This window comes from Podarcis muralis, chromosome 5 (assembly GCF_964188315.1).
Source record: "Podarcis muralis chromosome 5, rPodMur119.hap1.1, whole genome shotgun sequence".
NCBI classification, from domain to species: domain Eukaryota; kingdom Metazoa; phylum Chordata; class Lepidosauria; order Squamata; family Lacertidae; genus Podarcis; species Podarcis muralis.
Window position 1 is genome coordinate 48,856,072 of NC_135659.1, and position 16,050 is coordinate 48,872,121.

General features: G+C 43.5%; 1 protein-coding gene across 2 annotated transcripts; it reads left to right on the forward strand.

Moving 5' to 3' along the window:
• The first annotated feature begins 485 nt into the window (after nucleotides 1–485).
• LOC114599037 (cytochrome P450 4A12A-like) lies at nucleotides 486–14,499 on the forward strand. Of its 2 annotated transcripts, XM_028733558.2 has the most exons (12): nucleotides 486–806; nucleotides 2,060–2,201; nucleotides 3,855–3,899; nucleotides 5,289–5,416; nucleotides 5,973–6,103; nucleotides 6,286–6,440; nucleotides 6,849–6,955; nucleotides 8,590–8,780; nucleotides 10,000–10,133; nucleotides 11,678–11,742; nucleotides 12,213–12,295; nucleotides 14,236–14,499. In XM_028733558.2, exons 1-12 carry the CDS (start codon nucleotides 621–623, stop codon nucleotides 14,402–14,404), a joined length of 1,536 nt encoding a protein of 511 aa, XP_028589391.2. In that variant the 5' UTR covers nucleotides 486–620; the 3' UTR covers nucleotides 14,405–14,499. The 2 variants fall into 2 exon arrangements, with proteins under 2 accessions (XP_028589391.2, XP_028589393.2); XM_028733560.2 differs by lacking the exons at nucleotides 486–806; nucleotides 2,060–2,201 and adding an exon at nucleotides 3,556–3,638.
• The last annotated feature ends 1,551 nt before the right edge of the window (nucleotides 14,500–16,050 follow it).

Consider the following 16,050-nt stretch of genomic DNA (forward strand, 5'->3'; position numbering starts at 1 on the left):
ATGAACATGCACAGCGCTGGTATCAGTTGCACCAAGTATAGGGGGCGGAGGTGTCACCAGCCCCTTCAATATTCCTTAGCAGGGGGCTTAGCTCCCTCATATTGAGGTGGCAGAGGAGTCCGAACCACCGAGCCAAGTGGCAGGCTCCTCCTGAGCATGAGATGGGACAAGCATGTGATCTGCGTCATGTGTGTGCCATCACAGGTGCATGTCACACATTGCGAATGTAACCTCACACACGCGCCATGACATTGCCCCCCCCCCCAATCTTCAGCTCAAAGCAGCCAGGTATCACCTTACCAACATAGGCCATGCTACGTAAACATTTGAAGTACCGATGCTATTCCAACTCAGGATGTTTTCTGGATTAACTAGGTGAAATGTTGTGGAATCACCTTTGTCCCTCCAAACTACAGAAGATATTTTGCTACCTTGCACAATTCTCTCTCAAACACTGGAGGGAAGCACTGGAGCGTTCCAGCCCACAGTTGTTACCCAAGAAGCGCCTCTGTGTGCATGTTAAATAGGAGGTTTCTGGTTACTTAAAGACAATCTCTATTCATAGACATAACAAGGCAACACAAAGGCTGCTGGAAAAGGGCAGAGCCTGCTGAATCATTATGCTTTCTCTGCTGGAAAAAATGGATACCCACTTTTTACAGGTCTTGCATCTTTTTATAGGGCTCATTATTCTTTTTGGGCTCCTGCAAATCATTAAGTTGTACCGGAGGAAGAAAGAACTTCTCAAAAACTTCAAGAGTTTCCTAGGACCTTCCAGTCACTGGCTTTATGGTCATAACAGGGAGGTAAGGAAGAAGGCTTGGAAAAGGGAGGGGGAATATTTATTTGCAGTTGAAGGGGCAGATGCAAACAAAGATGGGCTTTCTTTCTACTTGGCAGGCAGATATAGCTTTTCTCAGCCTTTAAATGGATGGGAAGCTTCAGTTGGCAGTAAGAGCTCCTCTCCTCCAGCACAAGTGCAAAATCACAATCTCCCTTTGCATCTGATCACACTATTGGTGAGAATTCAAGGAGAATGCCGTACTTTTCCATGTATAAGACGGGTGCCTTATACACGGGTGTGTGTGTGTGTTATATATGAGAAAATACGGTATTGGGTTAAAACACAGAATGAGAATTGTGATTGCAAATGTAAGAGGAGAGAGAGCGTGCGTGTGTCCGTGTGCATAAGTAGAGTGAATAAGAGGTGACTCTTCTTACTGTCCTATTCTCCTTCTGCTTTTTCAGCAAGTCAGAACAAGATCACCTTGAAACATTTCCAGAATATTCTCCTTGAATTCTCACCAGTAGTGTGATTACAAGCTACTTATGGCTTTCCTCAGATTAACTGAAAACGTATTTCACTTGCCACCCATTTCTCTGTGCTTCTGTGTCTGATGTGTGTTTTCTTTTGCTTGTGTTGGTGCGTAGCTATCTTTTGTTTCTTCATCTTTGTATTAACAACAACAACAACCCTTCCTCGCACGTAAGTTGTGCAATATGGTAGATGAACACCTTATAAAGGTGGCAGGAGGGGAAGAGAAGAAGAAGAGAAGAGTTTTGGATTTGATATCCTGCCTATCACTCCCTTTAAGGAGTCTCAAAGTGGCTAACATTCTCCTTTCCCTTCCTCCCCCACAACAAACACTCTGTGAGGTGAGTGGGGCTGAGAGACTTCAGAGAAGTGTGACTGGCCCAAGGTCACCCAGCAGCTGCATGTGGAGGAGCGGAGACGCGAACCTAGTTCCCCAGATTACGAGATTACCGCTCTTAACCACTACACCACAGAGGGAGGGCAAAACCAGCACCACCCATAAGAGGCAACCATTGCAATGTCATGTTGATAAGATCTTCAGTGTACTTTCTGGGAAAATTTTGACTACTAATCTTATATGTCATGCAAGTACCTTCTTGTAGAACTCTCTTCAGAAACAAAATGAAAGATACATTTTCATTCACTGAATGAATGATTCTCCGGGATGGGTTCTCAGCCATAACATCTACACACCCAGGACATGATTTAATAAACATTTTATATGGTTACTTTCTGTCATTGCAGATCCATCGAGGACAGGAACTGAAGAAAAGCTTGGAATGGGCAGAAAAATATCCTTATGCCTACCCTAGATGGTTTGGTGGCTTCGTGGCTGTTTTAGTAGTTAACCATCCAGATTATGCAAAAACTGTGTTTGGTCATGGAGGTAAGCTTACACACAGCTGCAAATTTCCCCTTACAGATGCCCCCAAAGCACAAATCCCGACTGCCACAGCCCACAGCTGCCTCATGCCCCATTCTCCCCATGGGACCCTCAAGGGAAGCTTCCTGCTTTTCTTGAGGAGGAGCATTTTTCCAGCAGTAAATAGGCAGGACAAATAGCAGAGGCTAGGCTACCATATGCAAATAGCAGCTACACTCTTAACACTTCACAGTGAACTGGGCACAATATACTTATTTCTAAATTGTACACTGATGCCTATTTCACACAAAGCTGTTTGTTTATTAAAACTGGTTCTTAGACTTTAAGGCAGTGTGTCAAGTGGCAGAGGAAACAACTCCCACAGCAGGTTGCCAGGAATGGATAAGACAAGGAAAAGTTCTTAACATCTGCTTTTTTATTCAATATTTACAGCCTCTTGGAATAATGGCGTTGTCCCGAGTGACTCTCCACCCCCTTTTTCTCCCACTTACTCATTCGTCATCATCTCCCCTATGGGTGGCGCTGAGGGCCCTTTGCTTCTGAGCCCTGTGCTCTCCTACTTTCACTGCTTGCCGGTTTCTGGGAGGGAGGGGTCTGGAATGCTTTCTAAAGACACAGTGTCTGTCAGCTGCCACCCCTATGGTGCTTCTTCTTCCTCCTCCTCCATTATTTCTCAGCTTTCCCCCTCATCTGCCTCTGAGCTGTGACCTCCGTCAAACCCCTGTTGTAATTCTGAACTGTCTTCTTCTTCTCTGGAAGGGTCAGGCTCCACCATTCCTCCTCTGCCCAGTCCCTGACACAGTGGTTGGGAAGGGGGGGGGGCACTTTCAGCCTGGAGGCCATATTTCCTTGTGGGTAAACTTCTGAACACCAGGTGCCAGGAATGGAGATGGGGCCATGTGCAAAAGTAGATGCAGCAGCGAATGTAAAATTCCCCTATTGTAAAATAGACTACATTCTGCACCCCCCTTCTATTCTCCATCCAGACATGTAAGAGGCAAAAATACTGCAATGCAGGATCAGTGAGGAGCGTAACCTGGTGAAAGGGGTTGAGGCCTGGGGAGACTGAGATGCCATAAGGGCCCAGCCTGATGTTTCCACCCCTGCTTTAAGGTTTCAGTTGTGTTTCCTTTGTGGTCACATTCAGTTTTTAGTCCTATAGGTCATGTCCTGAAATGGCTGGGCTGGATTTGCGCCACAGCACCTTTCCCTTAATGATTATTCTTTTTGCAGCTCTGGATTTTGCCGGTCATCATGATTCAGCAAGCTATAGAGAGGCCAAAGTCCAAGCTAACTAATAACAAGCTACTACTAGTGCTTGTGTCGGTGATGTAATACCAGCCTAGAGATATGAGAGCAGTCAATTGTGGCATCAAAGAGGGTGCCTTTCAAGCTGGATTTGGCAAGGAGCACAATCTTAAAGAAATAAACAGCACCCTTGTCAGTTTTGTACAGGTTCATCAGTACCTCTTTGAAAACCAAATGCCATCTCAAAACAGATTGGTCTGCTTAAAATTTAAAAATAGACAAAGTTTGGAATATTCACTATAGTTTACCTTTGATTCCATCCTGTTTTTGTTTTTGTCTTGCTTTGAGCAATGAGTGTGTATAGGATTGCAACCTCAAAACAATATTTTCTGTTATATATTTTTTCAGATCCCAAGGCTATGACGACCTATAAGTTCTTCCTCCCTTGGATTGGTAGGTAAAATGATAATTCATCATATATATATATACACACACACACACACACACACACACACATATGGGGGAGAGAGAGTGTGTGTGCTTGGCTATCTGCATCTTGTTTCCTGAACCTCAGTCATCCCACATATCTGATGATCTCAGTTAAACCTGTCACTTGAAGTTGCTTCACATCAGTATAAGCAAAGGCAAAGGCAAAGATATGTAGTTAAATAAAGGATGATGTTTTGCTCTTCTTTTTGTATAAAGAACAATCCTGTGCCTAAATATTTCAGTCTCAAGCTTGCTTTATTGAATCAAGGTCAAGACCCACTATCCATAGTGCTTGTTCATATTATGCAGTTCCAAGCAGAATTTCGTTCAGAACCTTTTACCTTGATTTTTTTTTTAGCTGAATGGTAAGGTAGAGATTTTAAAAAAATTGAACAAATCAGATGTGCAACTTGGAGGGTTCTCCTGTCCAAAATGAGCATTTTAAAGTGCTGTTGCTTTCTATGGAAGCATTTATCACATGGTTAATTCTCTTTTGTTAAATCAGTGAGACTTAGAAGTGCTTGACAGGATCCTGTCTCTGGGCTTTCAGTCCTCATTAAGGTTGCATTCCTAGCTAGTCTTACCTAGGAGTAAGTTCCACTTATTTTGGACTTATTTTTGAGTAGACATGGTTCATTCTTAGTCCTGTCAGAGAGGTATGAAAATGTACAGAATGAGTCTCTGATTCAGGAAATATGGCTCTATTCACCCCATACCTACCAATATTTCATTCTCAAAAAGCTATATGGCTCCTGAAATGGAACCTCTGTATATCCCCACCCACCCAAACCCTTCCCACAAAAAACCTTTCAGATTATGTAAACAGGTATTTTTGACTTGCAGAAACTGACATAAGAATAGTGCTGGTTTCTCCTTCTGCTTCTAGAGTAGTCCTTTTTGGAAAACCTGGTTGGACTCCCATCAGCCCCAGCCAGCATGTCCAACAGTCAGTGTTGGCTGGCATTAGAGCAATATTTGGATGACCACAGATTCCCTACTCACAGGTTCCCTACCTATTGATATTTCCAGCACGTTGTCATTGCAAAGTCCTTCCCCAGTGGCCTCCTTCCCACTGCAATCCTCTCTGAATATGTACGTGGATAGCTCAGTTGGTTAGAGCACGGTGCTGATAACGCCAAGGTCACAAGTTTGACCCCCATTTGGGACAGATGCATATTCCTGCAATGCAGGAAGTTGGACTAGATGATCCTCAGGGTCCCTTCCAGCTGTACAATTCCATGTCTATAAACAGATGATTTTATTAGGAAAACTCGCATCCCAGAAATCCTGAGCTCTCTTTGGATCAACAGTCCTGCAATGTTCTGAATGGAATCTTGTTCTTTGTGCCCACAGGAAAAGGACTTCTGATCCTGGATGGACCAAAGTGGTTTCAGCACCGCCGACTGTTAACTCCAGGGTTCCACTATGATATTTTGAAACCTTACGTAGCACTGATTGCAGATTCAACCAAAGTGATGGTAGTAAGTAGGATGACTGATGCTGCTAAGGTGCTGAGATGCTGGTAAAATGTTGATGATACTAATGGGATAGTTACCTCTCTCACAGTTGGGATTGGTCATAGTTCAGTGTAAGATGGTATAAGGGGCAGGTAAATGTTATGGTCTAATACTGGAATGCCCTGAACTTGAATGGCAAAATAATAACTGGCGATTTCTATATGCAGTGAGTGGGCTCATCCAATCCACTCTTATCCCTTCAAAACAGAGAGGGTAAGTTCACATTATCCACTGATGGTTAGCAAGGATAAATGTTATGGACACGTCATAAGTTAGGCCCTGTCTGCACTATACATTTAAAGCAGAATGAAAGTACTTTAAACAGTCATGGTTTCCCTCACATAAACTTGGGAAGTGGCGTTTGTTAAGGCTGCATAAATGTATAGTCCAGATGGAGTCTGCACTATAGAACTGTTCATATGATAAGAAAACTCTGATATTTGACCTGGGACAGCCATTCAATAAAATGCTGTTCAGGATCTGGGAAGTTAACTCTCCTTATCTTTGCTTTCTGTTCTAGGATAAATGGGAGAAGATGATTGACAAGGATGCCACAAAATCACTGGAGATGTTTGAACATGTCAGTCTGATGACTCTGGAAAGCATCATGAAATGTGCCTTCAGTTACCAGAGCAAAGGGCAGACTCACAGGTTGGTGTCTTGTTTTATTTTTAATCCCCCCCCTATAAAGCTGGCCTATACAGTAGAATTTTTTCTTTTACGATGCCCATTTCCATTTAAACTGAAGGTGTTTTCACAAAACTGCACAAGCAGCAACAGCAACAGCAGCAGCAGCAGCAGCAGCAGCAACAACTGTCTGCTTTTTCTTTCAGAGAGTTGGATTCTTACATAAAAGCAGTTTATGACCTGACCTATTTGGTGTCACAGAGAGTCCGTACCTTGTTGTATCGGATTGATCTCATTTATAGATGTACAGCAGCTGGGCGCAGTTTCCTGGAAGCCTGTAGAGTGGCACACCAACATACAGGTAATACCCCACCACCAGTTTCCTCCTTCATTTACAAGAGAACTAGCTAATGACAATTTGAGAGATATACTTTCCTCTAGCCCTTTGAGAAGAGTCACCATGGCTGCCTGGAGACAAAACACTCACTTGCAGAGGCAGATGAACTTGACAGCAGCAAGGCAAAGGAACAGTATCAGAAGGTTCTGGGGTTGGTAGTGAGCTCCTGGTGGGGCAAGGAGCCTTGGGACATGCCAGCTCTTGATAGAGGCCCTGAATCACTCCGTATTTGTCCAGTGACTTCTGACATGTGTGGAGTCTATCATACCCACCCAGTGTTTACTTCATCTGATTGCTGGGAACTTGGGGCAGTATTGCCTTTGCAGAAGTGTAAAGTCTCAGAGACTTAATTCCTTAACATTTGTCACACAGACAAAGTCATAGAAGAAAGAAAGAAATCTTTTAGGAGAGAGGGAGAACTTGAAAAAATCAAACAAAAACGGTACCTGGATTTTCTGGATATTCTTCTTTGTGCCAAGGTAAGAAACTTCAAAATGGCAATGCAATGGACAGTTTTTGCTATGTGGCATCAGTAGACACATGAATAACACTGACACTAACTATCCTGCAATAGAACATGAAGCATGACATCCAACCAAACAACAATAGTATATTTGAGATAATGAGAGCTAAAAGTTAGAAACATTTAGCTGCTAACCAGCTCTAGAAGTAACTACACTGGCTTCCTTGTCTTCTACACTGGCTTTCTGGTCCTCCCTGTTCCCTTATAATCCTTGATGATGTATTAGTCTGAAGTAGGGATGCATCTGGAACTGCACCGATCACACAGGAATCTTCCAGACTGGCTATTTACTGCAGCATTCCTCAACTTTCAGTTTCCAAATGTTGTTAGCCTACAGCTCCTATCCCTCCAAGTTTGCTTAGCCATTGTTTGGGGATGATAGGAGTTGTAGACCAGCAACAGCTCTGGGGAGCCAAGGCTGAAGAAAATTGATTTACTGAGCCTTTATGCTGATATGTTCACAGACAAAAAATAAAATAAACGCTCTGTTATCCAGTGTTATCTGTTTAATGGGCATTCATCCAGATAGGTTCATGGGGAGGCTATACACCATTGCCTCCTAGTCAGGCTTTTGCAGTTTGAAACATTGAACCATTAAATTGTAGAGTTGGAAGAGACCCTGAGGATCATCTAGTCCAACCCTCTGATATGCAGCTGTCCCATATGAGTGACAGGATAGTTTCACCAGAAAGTGCAGAATAACTAGATTTTATATGAATAAAAATTTCCAACTGGAAGCACATGGAAAGAGTGTGGGGTATCTCAACTCTAGCAGCAAAAAGCATATGTAGGTGAAGAGTGATGAAGCCTTCCATCATCTGTGAATATTGTACCCCTGATGAAGAAATAATCAAGTAAATGAGTAACAGGGTTCTTTTTTTAAAAAAAGTTTCTTAAGTCCTTTAACCATAGCTGTCAACTTACAGATTTGAAAATAAGGGACCAGCAGCCTTGAAAATAAGAGACCAGCAGCCAAAATAAGGGACCTGCAGCCTCACCTGTTCCAGGCACTCCAGTCTTTCTGTCCTCCTGCAGTCTGGTCAAACTCATGCTGGTAGCCTCGAGAACACTGTCCAACCAGCTTTGTAACCAGAGGTTCAACTGAATAGAATCTGAATCACATGCACCACAAGGCCTATGCAGCCTCAACTTAAGATGGCTCCCTGGCCTGGCTTTGCACTGCAAAGTTTGCAGCAGCACGTGCAACAAAATGGCGTCCAACATTCAAAAAACTCCTCAGCTTGCATTAACTAGCCACACACAAGGCATGCAAGCTCCACCCCCCAGTCGTTCTTAGACTTCTTATTGGGTGAGCAACACAGCCAAGCAACACAGTTGGAGCCTCCCTCCTCCCTGGCTGACAGGGAGGGAGGGAGAGGAGGTGCTTCATTTGAAATTTAAGGGACACCATTTAAGGGACATTTAAGGGACATCCATCAATAAGGGACAGCAGCGGTACATGGCACTGGAATAAGGGACTGTCCCTTCAAATAAGGGACACTTGGCAGCTATGCCTTTAACCATGGTAATCTTTTAAATCTCTAACCATTTCTAACTCATCAAATAGCTAATCTCCTTTTTTTCCTTCAGGATGAAAATGGTGTTGGGTTATCTGATGAAGATCTGCGTGCTGAAGTGGACACTTTCATGTTTGAAGGCCATGATACCACAGCCAGTGGGATCTCTTGGCTGTTATATGCAATGGCCCAGAACCCAGAACACCAGCAAAGGTGCAGGGAGGAGATAAAGGAGACTCTGGGAGATCGAGACACAATTCACTGGTGAGACCTCTAACTCTGCTTTTTCTATACTTGTATGGCCTGTTTGGAGGGGAAGGATAATTGCTTTCTCATTCTAGAATCAGAAGATCAGTTTAATAGGCCAATCACAGAGACTCCTTTATGATTTCCCTTTTGCTCCTTTGTCTCCGACAAACACTTAGACCCCCAAGTTCTAAGTATGTTTACTTTCAAAAGATACAGGTGGGAGTTAGCAATTGTTGAGTTTTTCCATATATTTTTTTGTCTATTTATGTACTTACATATTTATTAATTTTATATCCCGCCCTTCCTCCCATTATTATGTGATGAGTCTGCTGAGATCTTGATTGTCTTCGTCTTTTATGTCCTTCTGTTTATGTGCTTCCAGCTTTGATATGTAATGAAAAGCTTCCTTTTTTGGGGGGAAACTTGACTCATATAATTAGAATTCTGATAAAATCATAACATCTACAGTGGTACCTCAGGTTACAGACGCTTCAGGTTACAGACTCCACTAACCCAGAAATAGTACCTTGGGTTAAGAACTTTGCTTCAGGATGAGAACAGAAATCACGCGGTGGCGGCAGCAGGAGGCCCCATTAGCTAAAGTGGTACCTGAGGTTAAGAATGGTTTCGGGTTAAGAACAGACCCCCGGAACGAATTAAGTTCTTAACCAGAGATACCACTGTACTGAAATGAGTGGGACAAGTAAGTCATAACTAATTTAGCTCATTGATTTCAAAGGGACTAAAGCATCATTCTCCAGCCAAGTGCCCTTCAGATATTTTGGACTACAACCATGCTAACTGGGGCTGGAGTTGTAGTTCAAGTCATCTGGAAGGCACCACGCTGGTGAACGCTAGACTCAAGTATGACTAACTGACTTTGGATCCAACTCACCATTTCCACATCTAGAGACCTGTTTAGACAATCAGTATGTGCTGGTACTGCAGTGGCAAGGGAAAGTCAAGCCCATGATTCCTCACTATTCCTCTCATCTGTTCAGTACACCTAGGTACCAAATATCTGAACAGGGCTTAGGTCTTCTAGCCATCAACTCTATTAGAGCAGTGTTGTCACTGGAGATTTGTGATAGAGAACAAGAACCAAGGTGTATAACACTGTGATATATTTCACACCCTTGCTACCTTGTTTGACCGGTTGCACAGCTGCTGAAAGATCCTATCATATTAGTTGGAAAAGTTGTTGCTCAAATGTGGTTTCATCTGAATTTTTCAGGGATGACCTGGGGAAGATTCCTTACACCACCATGTGTATTAAGGAGAGTCTCCGTCTTTACCCTCCAGTGCCTGGCATCTCCCGGCAGCTTAGTAAACCCATAACTTTTTGTGATGGACGCAGCTTACCTAAAGGTTAGTTCAGATTGGCCCTTTTCTGTTGCCCATAGTCTACCTTAGATTGAATAAAACATTTGGCACAAGGTCCAGCTCTAGGCTCTTTCAGCTTTCTCCTGTTGAAATCAAGGAGACTTAAAAATGTTGCATTGTGTTCTTTGTAAACTGACTCAAAGTCAAAATTTGATGGTGAACTTCAGGTGTCAAAACCACATTCTAGATTACGGTAATGCTATGAAATTTTCATTTACAATGGAAGGTATTATTTGCAAACCAAAACAGAAAGGTTTGGAATATGTGCATTTGACCATTGTTTGCCCGTTCAGAACTTACTGCAATGTCTCTTTCTAAATCAGCGTGGTGAACCTCTGGCCGGCAGACTGAATTAGGGTTATCAGATCCCAATTTGTCAGCGAGTCCACCTTTGCCAGCTTGCAGCCATGGCTTGAATTCAAACCACACCTGCAAACAGGCTGCTGATCAGCAGTTACTGCAAGCCCATTTGAACTTTGACAGATGGGTGCCGGCTGGATCCAGTCTGCCCTAACCCTGTTATAAATAAAACCACTCTACTAGCTTCCTCCTGCCACCTGTATATCTTCACAGAGAATATACTCAGTGCAGTTTTGAAATTAGTTTTGAAATTAGTCATTAAAATCTCTCTGTTTTGAAATGTTCAGTCCACTATCTTGATTCAAAATTGCATCAAATTACATCTAAGCAAAAACCAAAACCTGCTCCTTTCCTTGGCACCCAAAATTTGGTTACTATATCTTAAGAGGCTCCATATGCAAAGTGAACGAACAACTTCCCAAAATATATAGAAGATAAGGATGATAACTTTCAGAACTCATGCCTGAGCTAGTTTTCCCCTCTTCCCTCTCCACCCCCCCTTTCCTCTCATTTCATGAATTTATGAGGGCAGGTCTATGGATTTTTGTAAACTCTGGGAGCCTTTTCAATTAATGAACAGGGTAAAAATGCTTTAAATAACTAACACAGAAATGAATGCAACATTGACCCCATTTACTAATAGAAAGCAGCTTCAGAAAGTGCTCCTGTGAAGTGAAGTGAAGGCTACAATGGGAGGGTGCACTTAAAACTTTTCCTGCCGCCATCTCTTGACTCTGAATTGCCCTCCCAAAATTTCTCCTCAGGTTTCCAAATATCAGGCTTGTTTGAGTAGAGTGCAATTTGGAGCAAAGAAGTGGCAAGACAGGAACATGTTAAGCATATGTGTTGCAACTTTATATTGCCTTTACTTGGTGTGGCTTTTTTTTTTGCAGGGGAACTATGGTTATTGGTGTGTTGTGTAATCTCTAATTGTGTACAATGTTTATGTGGGCCCTCTCAGAGGTGTGACTAATATGTTCCATCAATTTGAGTAGGACATACATGCAAGTCCATTTAGCTGGATCAGAACCATCAGGTCCTTCTGCTCCCAACATTGCTTCTTTGTCTTCCTTCTCTGAGTTGAAATGTTAGCTCTGAGATAGTTCTTCGGTAATGGCAGTGCTTGGATATTGAAATTACTGTAATAATGTTAACACTTTATGTTACAGGTTCCCTGGTGGCAATTAATATTTATTGTATCCACCGAAACCCTAGTGTGTGGCAAGACCCAGAGGTAATAATTTGTTGTTATAGATAAAGGCATGTGACAACATCTGCAACTAGTTTCAGAGCTGGAATACATAAATGTTGCTGTTGTTACTGTTGCCAAAATGTGGGGTGACCAGATGGGCATGCCACTGCTACCATCACCATGCTCTTCCTCTGCCACTACTGCACAACTCTACTTCCTGCTCACCTGCCAAGCCAATTGGGAGAACTAGAGGAGGTGGGTCAAAATGACAAGGAAAGGTGCAAGTGGGTGGCCTGGAAATTGGGCCATTGGCCCAGAGACCTGAAGATTGGATATTGGTGCATCCAAACCTACAGTCGAAATTCTGGCAACCTTATAGGAAGCATCAGAGCATTTTAAACATATATGTCTTAAGACTGGGCCCAAGATTATATAAAAGCTTCCAGACTGTGAAGCAAGACTATCTATTGCTAGAGATGCTCATAAAAGACACCTGCCTTCTTTTCCTCCAGGTGTTTGACCCCAGTAGATTCTCATCCGAGAAGTCATCTCAGAGGCATTCTCATGCTTTTGTGCCTTTTGCAGCTGGACCAAGGTGAGGATATAGACAGTTCAGTGTCACGGTCTGATTTACTCTCAGCTTAATTAGGCAGCAAGCAGATACTTTCGGTGTTTCAAACAGTTTATGATGTACGGTAATTGCTCTCTGAGCCGTTCATAGTGACTGACTGTCATTAACACATTGAGGCATCTGAGCGATGTCCTCGCTTCCAACATCATATCCTCCAGGAGCCCCCTCCCTCCCTCCCTTCTCTTTGATTGACGCCTCTCTTTAACCCTCGTGAACCTATGAGCGCGAGCAGATTCATACTGATATACTGCCCCTTCCTCTGATGTATTTTCCTCCTTCTCAGTTTCTACCTGATACTCCTTATCAGTGTCTGGTCTTTCTGCCAGCCCTGCCTCACTGTCATGAGAAACTGTCTCTTCCTCTCGGACATGAGAAGCCAAGGAGGATTGAGGGGGGCTGGATTCAAACTGCTGTGGAGGAATGAGAGGTTCCTTGCTGCCTCTCTGAAGATCCCTGTATCTGCACATCTCCTCTTCTTCCTCCCCATTGTCGCTCTGGGGCGCCATGTCTCTGACATTCAGGCCAGATGAGTGAGAGGTTGCTGATGAGCAATAGGGAGGAGAGAAAGAAGCTTGTCTATGGAGTCTGGTGGAGAATCTGTTGCTGGGCTAGAAGTTCCATTGCCCCTGACCACTGGTCATACTGCTTGAAGGAAGCTGGAGTCTAACAACATCTGTAGGGCCACAGGTAGGGCCACCAATGACCTAGAACATGTTTGCAGGTGGCTAAAGAAAGATTGCATTAATTGTCACATATGGGTGCTGTATTGCTACAGGAAGTAAAAAGAAAGAAAAAAGCAGGGGCTTGGAAAGGGGCATGTATTTCTGTCCCACCCCTTCTACTGGCTGGAGGCAATGTCCTCAAGAGGCTTGGCTTGCTTTTTGGGAGAAACCAAAGCTATGATAATGGGAGAGCCTATTGGGTTGTGGGTTGTTAGTGCTGTGAATCTTCCGCTATTGTAAAACATGTGGGAATGTTCTGGGGTGCAGGAGAGGATACATTGACTAATTATATCCTTATCCAACTTGTGCTAACAAGTTCCCCTAAATATCAGCAGAGTTTATAAACATTCCCCTTTAAGTGCGCAACAGTAACGTGTGCACAGGTTCGCTAGAACCTCTATAATAATTACTCTGGTAATTTCCCCTTTTGTTCCCTCTTAAAATACAAGACACGACACAGTCTTTATAAAAATATAAAATAGTTTACTCACGTTCTGTTCACAATGTGATCCCAGAAGGCAGACAGGCTTAAAAAAGGTTACATACATTTAGAATCTATCTTATAGCAAGATAGTCCCTTTGTCCTCTCTTGGCTGGGAGCCAAGAGAGCATCCTTAGATGTTTCCTCATCGAAGGAAAATGGCAGAGAGAGAGAGTGGCTGCCTGCCCTGTGCTTTTGTCATTACCTGCACAGGTGAGGCCACACCCACCTCTGGTCACATGCGGAGGAAGTCCGTCCCCAGGAAGTTTACCTGCTTGCTGGACAGACATCCCTCCCCATATTCTAACATGTACACTCTAGGAATGTTGTCATTGACTGCTCCTGTGTTTACATCCCACAAAACACACACACACACACACACACACACACACCCCTCACATTGCAGAAGTGCCATAAGTGTCCTGTGACCTTCATTCCAAGGAAACCAATCCTGGAGCAGATTCAGGAACCCCTGAAACCTTTCACCACACTCAGGGATTGGGGGAAGCATTCCAGCATGGATCAAGGTCCAAGGCTCCGAGAGGATTTGGGTTTCCTTGTTAATGGTTGGGAACCTATCCAGTCTGAAAGTTGGAATGAAAGTATTTTGACAGGCAGAGCCAGCATTTTCAGGTAAAGCTCCTGCATTATGATTAACTGTGCTTTTAACAGATTTTCCTGACTTTTCTCTCTTTCCTCAGGAATTGCATTGGGCAGCAGTTTGCCATGAACGAGATGAAAGTGGCCCTTGCCCAAATCCTACTCCGGTTTGAAATCTTGCCAGATCCAGCAAAGCCTCCTGTTCCGATCCCCCAGGTTGTCTTAAAATCTCAAAATGGGATACACCTGTTGCTAAAGAAACTCAGCTGATAGCATATACAATTGTAGGGTTGGACAGGACCATGGGTCATCTAATCTAACCCTCTGCAATGCAGTAATTAATAAAATGGCATATTTAAAGGCAAGCTGTGAATCATTTGAAACTTCTTTGAGAGGAGGGGGGTGGGTCTGATGGAGCATATTAGGAGAGTTAATGAAGTAAATGCTCAGGTACAAAGAAGGAGTCCTGGGTTCAGCCATGCCTCCATCCTCTGTCTCCAAAAACTCATCACCAGGACTCCCTCCCAGTTCAAGAGGGCACCACTGCTACTGTGCCACTTCCAGGGGCATCAGACAGGTTCCCAGCCCCTCCAGAGTGTCTTCAGAACAGAGCTTTGACCCACCTAGACAGGAGTGGGTGGCATGGCAGTGCTGGGCTCTGTGAGGAAGAAGGGCGGGATATAAATTCAAAAAAATAAATGGAATAAATAAATGCAGTGGAGCTGGCCTGCTGGTTGAAACTCACAGATCATATCTAGTTTGGATCTTAGTCAACAAAGTAATTGGCCATGCCTGAATACAGGAACACTGTGAGATATTGTAGCTAAACATGCTGAGTAAGGTTTAATGATTATCCTAATCACTTCCATTACTCCAGAGCCATTTCAAACATGCCAGAAGGACACATGGCACATGCCTCATCTATTTGTGCCAAAGAGTGGTCAGCACAGCAGGGCAGTGCCACAAAGCCACCCTCACAACATACGTTTTGCTGCTACTTATGGGACAGGGTTATGGCAAGGTTGCGAGTGTGCATCGTGGTGGGAACAACAGATTAGCTCTGCCAATGTGGCTGCACAGTGCCAACCATGGTGCCTTCCTGCCCTGCCCAGGTACCAGCCCAGTAAAGCATGCTATTTTTCTGGAAAAAGAGGTTCCAGGACTCACCATGAACACCTCCCTTGTTTGCTTATAATGGCAATGGCACCCGCAAGAGAAGTGCTGGAACAGAGTTCTGGTGAGTTCCAGCTGAAACAAAGCCCTGCCATTAAGTGGCAGCAATACCAGAGTTGAGATTGGCAGCCCCATGGCCTTGCTCTATTCTATTAGCTGCTCCTGCAAATTTTGTAAAATATGCAGGGATTTATGTAAAATGAACCATGGAAAAAGAAGAAGGGAAGTCATTGATATCTTAAGGATGTAAAACAAGTATCTTAAACTGCAAAACAGAAAACCTAATAGAAATTATATACAGAATGGTAAAAAGAAAAAGAAAGAAAACAAGGAATGAAAAGTAAAAAACCCACATGGAGGCTATGCCAGCAATGATAGCTCCACCCTGCCATTCTCGCCTCCAGCTAAATTCTTTTCATTCAGGTAATTTACCTCTGCATGCATACTTTATTCATCATTGCCAAATACAGCTGGCAACTGGATTTACCCCTGCAAACATGCCCTGACAAATACGTCTCAAGTTGTTCAATCAACAAAGAAGCAAAGCACTCTATGGACATAAAGTTTTCCAGTTTCATAGCGATTGCCCTACACTTTATTCACAACTGAATGGTGACTGGTAACGCAACATTCAGTCAATTTTCAGTTCCTTATTGAGAAATGCAGTTTTACAAAGAGACCCCCAACATCTCACTAGTTAAGTCAGAGAATCCCTTACCATGTGGACATGGCCATATAGTCAG